At 34.7% G+C, this 17109-nt stretch overlaps 1 protein-coding gene across 2 annotated transcripts in view; it reads left to right on the forward strand.

Moving 5' to 3' along the window:
- WRN (WRN RecQ like helicase) overlaps positions 1-17109 on the forward strand; it is a 130429-nt gene that overhangs the window by 90191 nt on the left and 23129 nt on the right. For both annotated transcript variants that reach the window (XM_061177178.1, XM_061177177.1), the window contains exons 21-27: positions 1018-1119; positions 1403-1495; positions 6162-6303; positions 13940-14110; positions 14187-14284; positions 15310-15379; positions 16212-16285. In XM_061177178.1, the coding sequence (XP_061033161.1) occupies positions 1018-1119; positions 1403-1495; positions 6162-6303; positions 13940-14110; positions 14187-14284; positions 15310-15379; positions 16212-16285 (750 nt within the window). The remainder of the gene's footprint in view (positions 1-1017; positions 1120-1402; positions 1496-6161; positions 6304-13939; positions 14111-14186; positions 14285-15309; positions 15380-16211; positions 16286-17109) is intronic.

The following is a 17109-nucleotide window of genomic DNA, read 5'->3' on the forward strand; positions in this document are numbered from 1 at the left end:
TCAAATGATAAGAATATTTTTGAATAAGAGATCATTTGTGTGTCCAGACTTTCCAGAACTAACTTAACTGGATTCCCTGTTGGTGTCATCCTTGAGAATTGTACAGAGGTATTTTTATCAGTTAGAAGGCTGTATAGTCAAAACATGAGTGATGAGGATCAGTATTATCACTTAGATCTTGTGGATAAATTATTGTTTTCTTTTGAAATATTTGAAACCTGTTCAACTCAGATTTCTCTTTATTCTCAGAAAGATATGCAAAGACTATTTGGAAGATTGTCATCATCTGATATACGATAGTCATGGAATTTCTTCACAGGAGAGTAGAATTAACAGAGTCAGGATGAGGTATAGCAGCATTAACTTAAAAAAAAAAAACCATGTCTTTAGTGTTATTTTAAAAGTTTATATAAATTCAGTATTATGGGGAAAAAAATGGTTAGAATTGTTTGAGGAAGGAACTTAATCCTGATACTTTATTGGTGTCCTATAATACCCCATAATACAAAGAGATAGTTTTTAGAGGGCTGAGAAGTTCTCTGAAGAGCTAAAGTGATGAAGGCTCATATTTAGATCATGAGTCCTTTTCAGTATTCCTTATATAGATTAGATGCCTTTAGTTTCTCATATAAAATAACTTAAAGAATAACCTTTTACTGGGAAAAGGTAAAAATTCACGTATAGTAGAAAGATTGCCAAAAAAGCAAGTAGCATATAAGTCAAAATGAAGAACTTTAGGGTTTTAACAGTTTTTCATAGGCAGCTAAAAAATTGATGCTTAGACATGGGTAGAATTTTTTCAAAAGTAATTTTCATAAAAATCAGAAAAATGCTTGCCTCTTATGGGGGCATTGACTGGGAAGGGACACAATAACTTTCTGATCTGAGATGATAGAAATGTTCCTTATCTTGTTAGCACTGTGGATGTTATAGGCTATGAAAAATAAACAGGAATAAATAAATGAAATAAAACTGCTAATACAATTTTAATAGTACTGTGGTATTTTTAATTGACAGGCGCCTCCTTAGTGAAATATGCAATGAAAAGTTTCGATTATACAAATTAAAGATGATGGCAAAGATGGAAAAATATCTTTATTCCAGCAGGTGTAGGCGACAGTAAGTATTATTTACTTTATATCAGTTAATAACAAGGATTTATAGATAATACTCTTAAGAAAAAAGTTTTGCAAAGTAATTAGAAGTATTTAAAAAATATTTGATGGTGTTACATATGTGCTGAATTTTTAAGGCAACTTGCTTTGTGCCTCAGTAAGCTGAAGTCAAATAATGAGGTCTCAGCTGAGTCAATTAATGTTGATTTTACCTCATTATTTTCAACAATGAATTTAACATATATGTTTTTGTTCTTTCATTTAATTTAAAATTTTCTCTTGGGTAGACTCATCTTGTCTCATTTTGAAGACAAACAGCTACGAAAGGCCTCCTTGGGAATTATGGGAACTGAAAAATGCTGTGATAATTGCAGGTCCAGGTAACGTTTTCTTCTTCTAGATGGACATTCTAAAAGTCTTTGTTTCTCTCCCTTTGCAAATAATTTTTAATTGAATTTTTGTTGAGTGATATGTATTGCAGTTTTTAAAAAACAAAATAATGAATTTATTTATTAAAAAAGAGGACAAAGCAAACAGTATTACAATCCTTTACTTTTATAAATAGATAAACCAATTAATGGTAGACCTAAATCTAAACATATCAATAGTTATATTAAATGTCAATGGTCTAAAAATACCATTTAAAGGCAAAATTTGTTAGAATTGGTTTAAAAATATGACCCAACCAAATGCTGTCCACAAGAAATCCACTATAGGTATAATTATATAGGTAGATTAAAAATAAAAGGATAAAAACTGTATACCATGAAAACATTAATCAAAAGAAAGCTGGAGTTGTTACTTTTAATGTCAGATAATGGAGACTTTGGAGGAAGAATATTAGCAGGGATAAAGAAGGACATTACATGATGATAAAAGAGTCAGTTTATCAATGTATCAGTCAGGGTTCTCCAGAGCAATACATGCACATATGTGTACACACCCACACGTGCACACACACACACACACACACACACACACACACAGCCAGAGAGGTAATGAGAGAGGGAGAGGTTAATTTTAAGGAATTGGCTCATGCAGTTGTAGGGGTTGGCAAGCCTGAAATCTGTAGGCAGCCTAGCAGGCTGGAAAGTTGGGCAGGGTTTCTACATTACAGTTTTGAGTCACAATTCCTTGTTCTCCAGCCAACCTCAGTCTTTGCTCTTTAAGGCCTTCATCTGATTGGATGAGACCTACTCACATTATCAAGGGTCAGCTCCTTTACCTGAAGTCAACTGATTGTAAATGTTAATCCCATCTACAAAATACCTTTATAGCAACATCTAGGTTAGTGTTTGACCAAATGACTGGGTACCATAGCCTAGCCAAGCTGACACATAAAGATAACCATTATATCCAAGAACACCTAATCCTACATGTGTATATACTTTAAAAAGAACTGACAGAATTGAAAGGAGAAATAGAGAAATCCATAAGTAGAGTTGGTGACTTCAGCATCTCTCAGTAATTAAGAGAGCTAGTAGACAGAAAATCAGTAAGAAAATAGAAGAAATGGAACAGGACTGTCAGCAAATTGTCTAATTGACTTTTATAGAACATTCCACCTAACAGCAGCAGATACACGTTCTTTTCAGGTGCAGATGGAATGTTCATGAAAATAGACTATTCTGGATCATAAAACAAACCTTAACACATTTAAAAGATTTGTATTTATATAGAATACATTTTCTAACTAAAATGGAATGAAACTAGAAATCAACAGCAGAAAGATAACAGGAAAGTCTCCAAACACTTGGAAATTAAGTAACACACTACTAAATAATCCATTAGTCAAAGAGGAAGTCTCAAGGTAAATCAGAAAATATTTTGAACTGAATGAAATGAAAATACAAAATGTATGGGGTACAGCTAAAGTGATACTGACAGGGAAAATTAGAGCATTAAATACTTACAGTAGAAGAAGCGTTTCAAATTAGTAATTAAGCTTCCACCTTAAGAAACTAGCAAATAGGGGTAAAGAAAACTAAAAGGAAGCAGAGGGAAGGAAAGAATAAAGATAAGCGCATAAATCAATAGAAAACAAAAACAATTAGAGAAAACCAATGAACTCAAAAACTCATTCTTTGAAAAGGTCAATAAAATTGATAGAAAGTTCTAAAAAGAAAAAAAAAAAAAAGAAGAGGAGACACAGATTACCAATATCAGGACGGAGAGAGGGAATTTCACTCTAGCCACAACAGACATTAAAAGGGTAATGAGGAAACACTATGAATAGCTCAGTGCACATACATTCAGTAATTTAGGTGAAATGGACCAATTCCTTGAAAACCTCAAACTAATAAAACTCACTCACACACACACACAAAAACAACAAAAAAACCCGTCACTCACAATGAAGTACATAGCCTGAATAATCCTACAACTGTTGAAGAAATTGGATCCTTGTTAAAAACTTCCGAAAATAAAATTCCCTAGCCCAAATGGTTTCAGTGGCAAATTCTACCCCCAAAAAAGAAGTAATGCCAGTTCTACTATTTATGTGATATTCTCTCAAACATAAAACTGCACTGTAGAGATGAAAAAAAGATTAGTGGTTGCCAGAGATTAGAGGGATGGGGTCGATGTTATGATTACAAAGGAATAGCACAGGGAGTATTTTGCAGTGATGGATTTGTTGCATATTCTGATTGTGGTGATGGTTAGAAGAATCTATGAATGTGTTTAAATTTGTAGACCGTAACACACACACATAGACATACAATCATTTTAACTGTATATTAATTGAAAAAATAAAATACAAATGGTATATGTAGTTGAGCTAACCATATACTAGGTGTGGTAGCTGTATTACTGTTAGACAAAAGGAGTTTTATTAGGGATGGAGATGTTCTCTATGCAGTGATAAATGGTTCCTCCACCAAGAGGACAGAATTGTTCTATGCACCTTAAAAAAAAACCCCTACAACTATGTAAAGCACAGACTGACAGAACAGCTGGAAGAAATCAACAATTCCACTATCAAAGTAGGAGAGGTTGATATAATTTTTAGTTATTGGTAGGTTAAGCAATCAAAAAATTAGGAAGCAGTAGAAAATCTGGTCAATATGGTAACAAGTCTGATTTATTGGACATGCAGTATGTAGAAGCCTTTACCAAGCAATTAGAGTAATGTGTCTCAAACATTTTTACTTCATGACCCACATAGTTAATGGCTAATTGAGTCTAGGTTCTGTTCAGAACCCTAAGGTCTCAAGGGATTAACCTTCAGCACACCTATAATCCATTTGTAGCACACGGGCTGGGAAGTGCTGAATTAGAGACTACACTTCTCAAACATAGATGGCATATTTATAAAAATGAACTATAGGGACTTCCCTGGTGGCGCAGTGGTTAAGAATCCTCCTGCCAATGCAGGGGACACGGGTTCAAGCCCTGGTCCGGGAAGATCCCACATGCTGCAGAGCAACTAAGCCCGTGCGCCACAACTACTGAGCCTGTGCTCTAGAGCCCATGAGCCACAACTACTGAGCCCGTGTGCCACAACTACTGAAGCCCATGCGCCTAGAGCCTGTGCTCCACAACAAGAGAAGCCACCGCAACGAGAAGCCTGTGCACCACAAGGAAGAGTAGCCCCCGCTCGCTACAACTAGAGAAAGCCCGTGCGCAGCAATGAAGACCCAACGCAGCCAAAAATAAATAAATAAATAAATAAAAATTTAAAAATGTACTATATATTAAAACAGTGGGTGGCAAACTATGGCCCATGGACCAAATCCACTCACTGCCTGTTTTTGTAAATAAAGTTTTTTTGTAATACAGCCATGCCCTTTTGTTTATATATTATCTATGGCTGTTTTTGCAGGGTTGAGCTAAGTAGTTGTGACACAGAGATTGTCTGGCCCACAAAGCCTAAGCTATTTACTGTCTGGCCCTTTATAGGAAGAGTTTTCTGACCTCTGTACTAGACTGTAACCTGTCTCAAGTTTTCAATGTATTGGTTTCAAACACACCACATTTTCTGGCCAGAATGCAACAGAATTAGAAGTAAACAAGAGGATAAAAAGGGAAATTCTCATTCATTTGGAAATTTAAAATAATGCTCTAAAGTAACTCGTCAATCAAGGAAAAAACTCAAACTGGAAATTAAAACATTTTTAGAACTTAGTGATAATTACAGCAATATACATTAAAACTTGTATGCTGCAGCATAGGTGATACTTGGTGGGAATTTGATAGCTTTAAATACTCGTATTAGAAAAGAAAATTAATGAACTAAGTATCCTACTAAAGAAGTTAAAATAGAGAATAAACCTAAACATAGCCTTTTTTTTCCCTAAAAATATATCTAGAATACTGACTATATTCTTATTGCTATTTCAAAGATATTTATTATAAAGAAAGCAACTGAATTAGGTAGTTGAACTATATTAGTTGATTTTCTCTGAGTCCTTTTGTTCTCAACATGCCATAAAGAATTCTCATTTGTATTAATGAGAATTAATACAAATGAGAATTTCATTAATTTGTGTTAATGATAATTTCTACCTGAAGGATGGCTTAGGAATTTAACTTCTAAATGGACTTACATGAAAAGCTTATAATCTTTGGTCATATTTTAAAGCATGACTTTAACAACTTCTTGCATAGGAGATGTGTTTTTTCAGTTCAGAAGTTTTGCGGCAGGGGTGGGGATGGGCAATAAACCTTTTCTTCCATCAAAACCTAACACAAAAGTCCAGTATTTATACGGTCGATCAAGTGGAGCTGTTTGAGCTGTAATCCTACGTTCTGCTTGCTTGAACCTGTTTCTCTCTATGGCCCAAGGTACCTCCTGTGAAACTGGGATCCTAGGGCACTAACGTCGAGAACCATTAATATAACATACCTGTGATGCTATATTATAGTTTATATTTCATGTTTTACATACTTTACATGCTCTCGGCTGTATTGAACTTTATTTGTAGCTTCTGAAGCAGTTGGCACATTTGAGATATTTTTTTACTGGGCTACTTGTTACACTAAATCTTTTTATTTCTAAAGGTACATGCCTTGGCTAAGCTTTCTTTACATATTGTTTTTATTTAGATTGGATCGCTGCTTTTCCATTGATGACTCAGATGATATGTCACAGGACTTTGGTCCACAAGCATTCCAGCTCTTATCTGCCGTGACCATCTTAGGCGAAAAGTTTGGAATTGGGGTTCCAATTTTATTTCTCCGAGGATCTGTAAGTATGTCTGTGAGTCACCTTCAGAGTTCTTCTTTTACTCGTATTACACTTTTCTTCAGAGGTTTGCTGTTTTACCATTGTAGCTTTGGCTTTAGTTATCAGAACTCAGAGAGTCATATTAAGTTCCATTTAAGCACTGCATTCATTACCTTTGACAAAACCTGTGTGTATCATTAAGACAATGCTGCCAGGCTGTCTGTTTCAGTTTATTACATTGCAGTTGGATGACAAAACCTCTGTGTATCATTAAGACAGTGCTTCCAGGCTGTCTGTTTCAGTTTATTACATTGCAGTTGGATGAATCCCTAGACTGGTCTTTTATAGGATAATTAAGAAAAGTTTACTTTCATTGTGTCAAGGGACAGGTAGAACAAATTTGTATCTTTTGGTGCCCTGTGAAGTAGTAAATTTTTTGAGAAAAATTTAAATTTCAGTGATTATTTGTAAATGTCTAAGTTCAATAATAATATTTGGTAGTGTATTTTTTCTTTCCTTCTATTTTATTTCTAATGAGAAGTATTTAAAATTCTAAGAAAGTTTTTTTTCTTCACCAATGAATAGTTAATTCTGCTACTTTTTTTTTGAGTGATTAGTGTGCCAGCATTATGCTAGCAATTGCAGGTACAAATATGAGTAGGTCATGACCCTTATAGCCAAAGAGCTTTGTCTGTAGTCCTTTTGTTTATATGATTTTATTCCTGATTTAGAAGTCTGTAAAGTTAAGTATTATATATTGACGTTAGCTGAATAAATCAAAAATGGAAGATAGAATCCTTTGCAACTACGTATATTTATTAAAAATATACTAAAAGTAGAGATTAAAATTCTCACTTTGTATGTAGAGTTTTTTTTTTAAAGTTTTGTTTTCTTTCTTTCTTTATCTATTTTACTTATTTATTTTTGGCTGTGTTGGGTCTTCGTTACTGTGTGTGGGCTTTTCTCTAGTTGTGGTGAGCGGGGGCTACTCTTCGTTGCGGTGCGCGGGCTTCTCATTGCGGTGGCTTCTCTTGTTGTGGAGCACGGGCTCCAGGTGCCCCGGCTTCAGTAGCTGTGGCTCGCGGGCTCTAGATGCAGGCTCAGCAGTTGTGGCTCAGAGGCTTAGTTGCTCCACAGCAACTAATGTGGGATCCTCCCGGACCAGGACTCGAACCCGTGTCCCCTGCATTGGCAGGCGGATTCTTAACCACTGCACCGCCAAGGAAGCCCTGTATGTAGAATTTTAAAAATAATTTAGGTCAGCATCCATTTCTTAAATTCTCAAATACTTTGTGTAAATATTTACTTTCTGAGTTTTTGTTTTGTTTCGAAAGGGACTTACTAAGTTAGCCAGTTGTGAAATACTTTTAATGAAATGTTAAAAATATGTTAACTTCAGGTACTGATGTTTTTAGATTATGGAGTTTAAAATTTTGTTCTTAAATCTCAAGTTTGGTTAGAAATTTAATGGTAGAAGTGTTGCCTAAGGAACTTGGTTTAGCTGATATGAGTGCTGCTATATTTTTTTAAAAAAAGAATTTAAGTTGCAAGGGATAGATTTAATGTAATTGAGATCTATGAAAATTTCTTGTCTCTGTCATCTTTAAAACCTGTGCATCCCAGCTGAATGTATAATTTATAAAAATTATCCTTGTTTTAATTTGGTATAATCCAGCAGTATCCAGTATCAACAGATAAGTGGAAGTGGGCTCCTAGACAAACTTGAACTGGTCACAAGACGGATCAGATTTCACCTATTATTTGAAAACCAAGTCAGACCGCTTATACCAACAGTCTCTTCTGGGAGTCTGCAAATTAAGAAGTTTATTCTTTATGAAATTTTATATTACCCTTGCTAGATAAAGGTGTAAAACTTTTTAAAAAAGTACCACTTAACAAAAATTTGTAGACATTAACTACAGTGAAAATAAGGCAAGTTTTTTTCCCCCAATTTCAGTGATCTTGGTATCTACTGGGATATCATTTTTTAAATTATAATTGTATTTCCTTTGAGAATTTAATGAATCGTCTACCTTAACTAATTTAGGAAAAATTAATATCTTTATAGATAATTTTCATTTGTAAGATGATTAAGTATCTTAAACTTGAAACTCTTGGAGTTTATTTAAAGAGATAATATTTGTACATATAAAACAAATATTTCAGCAGCACATGATTCTCCTCTCTTACATAGGATGTTTAAAAATAGTATAAATGATTATTCAGGCCATTCAGGTGTTTGTGAATGGAGTTTAAAATTTTGTTTTTAAAGCATAAGTTTTGCTGGAAATTAAATAGTAGAAATATTGCCTAAGGAACTTTGTTTTAGCGGTCTAAATAGCTCACCACATAAAAATCTTTAAACACCTTTGTGAATTAAGTATTAAGATATGCAGTTATCTTAATTTTACAGATTAGAAAACAGACACAGTCATTAATTTGCATAATCGGGAGATTAAGTGAAACCTCTTTCCTGATCATGTTATCAAAGTGCTAAACCTTATCATGGCTCCAGAATTAGAGAACACTTTTGATAAAAGATGCTTTGACTGTAGGCAGCCATTGGAAAACTATTGTTAGTTTTAATCATCCTTTATAATTTTCAAACTTTCTAACAGGAGAGGGTTATCCGTTTAATTTTTCGGACAAGCTATTTGATCAGGTTGAAATATATTCCTAGAGATAATTATTGTAACTTTATATTTTGGCTTTATTGTTCACATAGAATAACAGTCCCAGAAATGACCTTTTTAAGCCCTGAAGCGGCAGCTGTGAACTTCCTTGGCCTGTAGGAACTGGGAAAGAGGCAAAAGAAAAAAACAAATTAGTTAAAATATAGACAGAAACTATGGACTTATTTTGTACTTTAAGAACACAGGAATCTAAAACTTCTAGAGTTAAGAGTTTATAACTATTTTTTTCTGCTAGTTATTAAACTTTTTTTTTTTTTTTTTTTGGCCACCCTGCATGGCATGCGGGATCTTAGTTCCCCAACCAGGGATCAAACCCGTGCCCCCTGCAGTGGAAGCGTGGAATCCTGACCACTGGACCGCCAGGGAATTCCCAAAACATCTATTTTTGTGTGAGCCACTGTACTCTGTTTTGTGGGGAATTCAAAGCGGAATTAGATGAGACATCATCTAGTATGGAAGGTATTACTTGAGAATAAATAAGTATATTGCAGCATAAAGAGAGATCGGGGACATATGAATAGATATAAAGTATTATTTAAGTTCTGAAGAGAGAGTGCTTGTTAATGGCTGTGAAACTAGAGAAGTCTTTGTTACGGTATCACTTTCTATTCTGTGGATGGTAAGAGTAGATTTGGGCATTCAGAGCCAACCCGGGGGAAGAAGGTGGAGAGGAATGTGGCATTCCCAGCAGAAAGAACTACCACAACAAGCAATGGTGATTTTTAAAGAAGTTAATTCAGAGAAGTGGCAAGTTTGTTTGTTTTCTCTATCAGATAATGGTGCAAAGATTTGGCTTTTATTAGAAAGTGATCCTTTGGGACTTGGGCTCTGGCCAGTCGGCTCTCTTTATTGTAACACACATCGATCCGTTCATAGGTTTCCAAACTCCCTGATGCATCCGTTTGGTACCCTAATTTTTCCAACCTGTTTTTTAAAGGAAAAGAATGGGTTGATAATTTCCATTTTTGAGACTTTGTCCCATAGAAGTAGACTCTTAGAGCAAAAGGATTATTTAACTCTACCACCTTATTATACAACGGTTAATACTAAGTCCCAGAAAATTAAATGACCTGTGTCATGTCAGGTCATTACTTTGTGCCAGAAGCAGGATGAGCTTTCCTAACTACCATTCTAGTGCTGTGTCTGTTTTATTATGCTGTTCACATGCAGTTTTAAATTTGTATTTTTAGGTTGAATGATCTAGAGATACTAGAATGAAGATTTATGATCGGTAAGGGATGTGTGCATGTATAATTGTGCACTCCTTAAAATCAGTGCCCAAATCCCTATATCCGCTATGGCAGCTTTCTCATCCTTAGCAGTTTTACTTCGTCAGTGGGTTAACCTGGAAAATTAAGTTAACTAGAACATATAAGTAATTAATGGAAGATGCCTCGCTCAGAGTAAGAAATTGTTAGACATATGTGTTTTTTTTTTTTTTTTTAGACATTTGTTGTTGAAAATCCTTATTCTGTTTTTTCAAAAATGTTACTTGGGTAAATTTGGATTTCTCGTTGAAAAGGGAATATGATTTCTTTAAAACAAAATGATCTGTGTCGAAGAGCAGAAGTATTTCGTTTTGTGTATGGTGATTGCCATGGAAACATGACAGTGTAAATTTATTCACACAGTACACAGTATTCACAATGATTATTGATCATGAGGGGAAGGGACAGTTACCCCTACTGATTAGAAGAACATCTTATTTCTTCATATCAGCAAATGTGTTCATTCACTTCAGGTTGTTTTCTGCGTACAAAAGGGAAGGCTAGAGGAATAATTTTTAGTGTCCAGATTGCTAATAAGTACTAGTTAGGCAACTTAATATCTTTAGTGTTATTAGTTTGCAAGCAATAGATTCTCCTACTATAAAGGTAAGCCCCCAGCAGGTGTAGAATGCCATTACAAGTGTTCTGGGAAAACTGACTCGATACTGAGTCAGGGCTTTTGCTTTTATGTTAAGGAAGGCAGGCTAAGTTAAAGGATCAGCTGTTAACTCATAAAAATAAAATTAATATTATTGAGCCAGGCTCTGTCCTGTCCTGGTTACTCAATCTTCACGACATCCCCAAGAGATAGGAAGTATTATTATACCTGTATAGCAGCTGAGGAAATAGAAGCACAGGTAAGTTAAGTAACTGACTTGCCCAAAATCCAAAAGCTAGTAAGTACTGGAGCTGTGACTTGAACCCAGGTGGTCTAGCTGCACTAACTACAATCAGTATATATGTATATGTGTGTATATTGGTGTCTGTGTGTGTATATATCCCTGGTGTAGTGGTCTGGAGGACTGTGTCCTAGTCGTACCTCTATGACCTTAGGCTACCACTTAACATCTTTGAGCCTCTGATTGTCTGTATCTGAGTAAAAATGACTAGATAGATCAATGAGCTCCAATGTTCCTTCCAGATCTGAAATTCTGATGTTTGATTTTAAACATTCTACACAAATCAAACCAAAGTCAGTTAGTGTAGGTAGTAGAGGTTGTTATGGAAAAAGGTGCCACGTTGTACGTGGGTGTTTCTGTTTCTCTGAATCTTGTTCTAGTACAATTTTTGTAAATATAATCACCATGATACTAAAGCTTTATTACTTAGCTATTTTAATACAAAATTCAATTTCAATTTTTATTTTTAGAATGCATGTTACAGACCCTGTTAACTAAACCTATAAGAAGCCTGTGTTTTAAAAAAGCTCAGTGTATCTAGGCACTGATGTGTCTCTGATGGGAACTTTCCTTATCTAATCTAATTTCAGCCTAGATTTCTTTATGTGAGGGATCAGTCTTTTTAGGTTATTTCGCTTGTATTCACATTTTTAACATTCCAAAATGATAAACTTGTAACCATAACCTTTTCATCAGTTGAACAAAACCAATACATTTGTAATACAGTGAGGCTTATAGTGCCTGAGTTATGTCTGCTGGAACTCATTCTGTATATTCCTTTCATTTTGATCCCTGGATTTGAATATGCACTGATTGTTAAACCATCATTAGAGTATAGATGAAATATAAAAATGTTGAGTGACAGGATGTGCCTATTTCTAAAATTTTAGACTGCATTTCATATTGAAAATTTTAGAATACAGGAACTTCTTGACATGCTCAAGGAGTGAATGTTTTTGAAACATGAATATAACCTAAAATACAGTATTTGTTATGAAGCTCATGATCAGTCTAGCGAATTTAAACAGAAAGGTATTTATTACTGGGTGTTAAGTGGCTTAGAGTATTGTTGATAAGATTATACTGCAAAATAATCTGCCATGGAAGCAGTTGCCTCTTCTGTGGTTAAGTTATCTGTCAGTGCCTGACCCCAAACTGCACTGAATAGGGAGCTGTAACAATCGGGAAGGTTCTACTTCTGCTTGATCTGGGAGCTGCCTTCTATAATCTGTATCAACAGAATGAATGTCTCCTGTTACTTAGGAAGCTAGAAGCTGTATGCTAGGTTCTTTGCTAACACTTTCTCATAAAAAGCAAACCCCTCCACAGTCATGCATACCTGCAAATATAGCAAAGTAGCGCCCTTTGCCTCACTTCCTGTGTGTAGATGTCATGCAAAAATACCTTTGTTTAGTGGAACTTAAATCACATCCAGAAGCCTAGTTGAAAGAAAGTTTGAGAAATAGTGTCTGTAACTTCCCGATTCTGTGGTAGAAGTCACAGTGGAGGAAGGGCAGAATGACCCTCGAATTACAATCTGCTGTATTCACCGCAAATACATTAGATAGGAGCAATTCTCCAGAGAGCGCTACGTTCATATAGTACCATACACATTTAAAAGTAGTATTTAGATGTGTAGGATGGATGAAGGAGGTAATCAGGGACTTCCCTGGTGACACAGTGGTTAAGAATCTGCCTGCCAATGCAGGGGACACAGGTTTGAGCCCTGGTCTGGGAAGATCCCACATGCCACGGAGCAACTATGCCTGTGCGCCACAACTACCGAGCCTACGCTCTAGAGACCACGAGCCACAACTACTGAGCCCGCGTGCCACAGCTACTGAAGTCCGTGCGCCTAGAGCCCGTGCTCCACAACAAGAGAAGCCACCTAGAGCCTGTGCTCGGCAACAAGAGAAGCTACCGCAATGAGAAGCCCACGCACCGCAACGAAGAGCAGCCCCCGCTCACTGCAACTAGTGAAAGCCTGTGCGCAGCAACGAAGACCCAACGCAGCCAAAAATAAATAAATAAATAATTTTTTAGGAAAGGGGTAATCAGAGGGCAAAGTGAATAGAAAAAGTTCTCTGTGGAGAGTGAAGGTGGGGAGAGTCATTTCCATTAGAGGACAAGAGAATTGCATATGATGAGCTAGCTTCCCCAACATTTCTAGACCTTGATGGCTATGAAGAATCTCCGATCGGAATCCTCTGGTCACTTAGGGAAAAATATCTCAAAAACATCAACTGTCTAGCATGCACCTGCTCTTTCTGATATATCTCAGTGAAGCAGCTAAATCAGAAATGATCAAGTAAACTTTGCTGAAACATCACGGACCAAAAGCACAGTAATGACAACAACGCAGTGGAAACCTGCGTCTTGGCACTGCACTCACTGATTACCAGCTATGGGTCACACTGCCTTTGACACCCATGCTTCAAGTCTTGAGCTGTAGATTTATGATCACGGTTTTCCAACAATCATGTGGGTATGTTAATAAAAGGTCTAAATAGCAAAGGTTAAATATTCCAAATATATCCAAACCTATGCATTGGGAAATGCATGTGATTTATATATAAAATTTCCTGCCGTTATTTAAAACAGAAAAGGAACACTATTTTGAGTGTATTTATTTGTGACTTAAGTAATCAGAGCAAGCAGGAGGGGTATAAAAATTTCGTAGGTTTTTAAAGCAGAAATTTAGTGTTAAAGCCAAAGAATCAATAGACGGTTTCGTGTTTTACATCTCCTGTTTAATTAAATAAACATTTTAAGAAATTGATTTTATTCCTAATTTCAGAATTCCCAGCGTCTTGAAGATAAATATCGCAGTCACAATTTCTTTGGCACTGGCAAGGATCACACAGAGAATTGGTGGAGGGTTTTTTCCCATCAGCTCATAACTGAGGGATTCTTGGTAGAAGTTCCTGGGCAAAGCAAATTTGTAAAGATTTGCACCCTTACAGAAAAGGTAAACAATGTAGAAGTCTGCCTGTTTGATTTAATTTTCTCACTGTGCATTAAAAGATTCTTCTTGTGTTCAATAGGGTAGAAATTGGCTTGCTAAAGCCAAAACAGAATCTCCTCAGAGCCTTATCCTTCAAGCTAATGAAGAACTGTGTCCAAGGGAGTTTTTTCTACCAAGGTTCATTTTTCACTTTTTTTTTTTAACTTCTGGGTTTTCTGTTGTTTAAATGATTCATTTTATACCAATTTACAGGTACCACACAAAGTAAAATGAGTAAAGATAATCATTTTTGCATACCTCTTTTAGTCAGTTTGGGGGTGGGAGTCAGTAGGGAGAATGATAAATCATAGAACACTGTCTTGGTGAATAGGAAGTAGACGACTATAGTACTTAGAAAGCTGCTCTCTTGTTGATTAAAGAAGTGTATAGCACAGGGAACTAACTATATTCAGTATCTTGTAATAAACTATACTGGAAAAGAATCAGGAAAAAGAATATAGATATATACATACATATATGTATAACCAAGTAACTTTGCTGTACACCTGAAACTAACACAATATTGTAAATCGACTATGCTTCAATTAAAATAAATAAATAAATAAAATAAAGAAGCAGCATTGAGTTCAATGTTGAAGACTCTATATACCATATTTCCTTCTTATGTATAGAGGACGGGAAAGAAATACACGTGTTGCCTACTTTTTAGTACCTTTACATGTTATCGATCATTTTTCAATTTTTTTTTTAATTGAAATATAATTGACATTTAACATTGTGTAAGTTTGAAGTGTACAAGTATTGGTTTGATACATTTATATATTGCATTGTGATTATGGCAATTGCGTTAGATAACACTTTTATCACATCACTTGAATAGCACTTCTTTTTTGTGTAGAGAACAATTGAGATCTAGTCTCTGAGCAACTTTGAAGTTTATAATACAGTATTATTGACTATAACCATTATGTTGTGCTTTAGATTATCAGTTTTACTTTTAAACTTAAAAAACTTTAAAGAGTTTTAAATCTAGACTTTGAAGAGCTTAAGCTCTTTGGAGGGGAAAAATCAATTTCAAAAAGCATCAGTTCTAAAAGAGTAATATAACCTTATCTGCCTTTCTAAGAGTGGAGGTGTGATGATTCATGTATTAGATAATTACATTTTAACATTTGAGATAATTTAATTTTATTATTTTTCAGTTCTAAAGCTGTATCTTCCGGCACTGAGCAACATTCCTCTAATCAAGTACCAATTAAATTAACTTCAGAGGTTTGTTTTTATTAAAGAGATGGTTCTTATTATTTCATTCTTTATTGATGCAACTCCTGTTTAAAATTTTTCTGTTTTATTTCCACTCAAAGAGGAAAATGCCATATATAACAAGACATAAAATGTGGAAAGAGAAATGATATGAACAGAATAAAATATGCAATATATGATTTCTGGGGTTAATAGAACAGTTAGAAGTATCTGAGAAAGTAATGTTTTTTTTTTTTCTTTTAAGCCTATTTTATAACTCATTTGGCTTGGATATTATAACACTTTTTATAATATCTTTTTTTGGATATTAGAGTACTTTTAGTTGATGGAAAAATAAGCCTGATTCCTAAATGTTATCATTACAGTTACATAGACACATACACATACACAAAGCTTTTCCTGCTTTGTTTTGGATCTTAGGTAACTATCACAGATTAAATACTTATCCACAGGCCGACTTCCACTAATGAGGATACTAGGGTGATGGGGTGATGGACAAATGTGCTGAATTAAATTTTCTGGTGAACTTTTTCTGCTTTATTAAAGTATACACAATGTAATTGAATCATTTTTGTGACTTTGGCTCTTGCTATGTCTCTAAGAATTCTTTTGATCATATATTCTCTATAGATTTGGGAGGAATGGGATATTACATTGCATTTCTAACTGCCCTAGAAGTTGATAATTCATGAGCTTATTTTCAGATGATTTATTTGATGAGTTGGTTAGTAAAAGGAAAAATTATTGTAATATTTTGTATCTTATTTTCTTCATTTTTAAAAGTTTTTTGAAACTTCTCTCTTTTTTATTTTTGAATGGACCTTTATATGTTTAAAAGCAGTCCAGCTTGTATAAGATGTATTCTTACAAAGCATGTGATAAAATTTCTTCTGGGAGTAACATTCCTGAAAAAAGGTACAGAATTCACATTTTTATTTTTTATACTCACTTTATTTGCACTTTTTCTCATTCTTTCCTAGAGAGAAAGGTCTGTCAGATGTTGGGCTATTTCACTGGCAGAAGGAAGTTAAAACATAAGCCTCTAGTATTATAATTATTAAAGCAGACTTACAAAATGATAGTTTTAATGTTAATTTAATAGCTAACACTTCTGGGCATTATTATTTGCCAGACTGTGCTAAATGCTAAGCATTTTATAAGTAATATCTCATTTAATTCATATAGTAACCTATGAGTTAGCTACTATTATTTATCCCCATTTTACAGTTGAAGAGACTAAAGGTTAAGAAGTTAACTAACTTGTTAGGAGCATCCATCTAATAACAGAGCTGACTTTCACATCTATATTTGTCAACCTCTAGCATCTAAACCCTATTATTATATTATATTTGTATGAAATATATATATTCCCACTCCATTTTCAAAAAAAACGATCTTATGGCAACATAAAATGGTAGATATTGGGGTTGGTAGAGAATAAAGGTAATGCACCTATTGTGCTTTCAAGCTTAATGACTTTCTGACTTAATAAAAGTGTAGAGAATGTACAGAATTACAGAAGGTCTGAAAATGGAGAATTTAAAAAACTTGTTAGGACATATGCACAGATTAAGTGGACTACACTTACATACATAGCAGGTGAAAGAAAATGGTTTGTTCTTTAATGGTTTGCTCACTTAGATAGGTAATACTACTTTGGATCTGATAGAGACATTTACCATAATACCAGTCTTCCACCCCAAATAATTTCTTTTTGTTTGGATATATATATACTGTGT

Source organism: Eubalaena glacialis, chromosome 20, assembly GCF_028564815.1.
Source record: "Eubalaena glacialis isolate mEubGla1 chromosome 20, mEubGla1.1.hap2.+ XY, whole genome shotgun sequence".
Taxonomy (NCBI): domain Eukaryota; kingdom Metazoa; phylum Chordata; class Mammalia; order Artiodactyla; family Balaenidae; genus Eubalaena; species Eubalaena glacialis.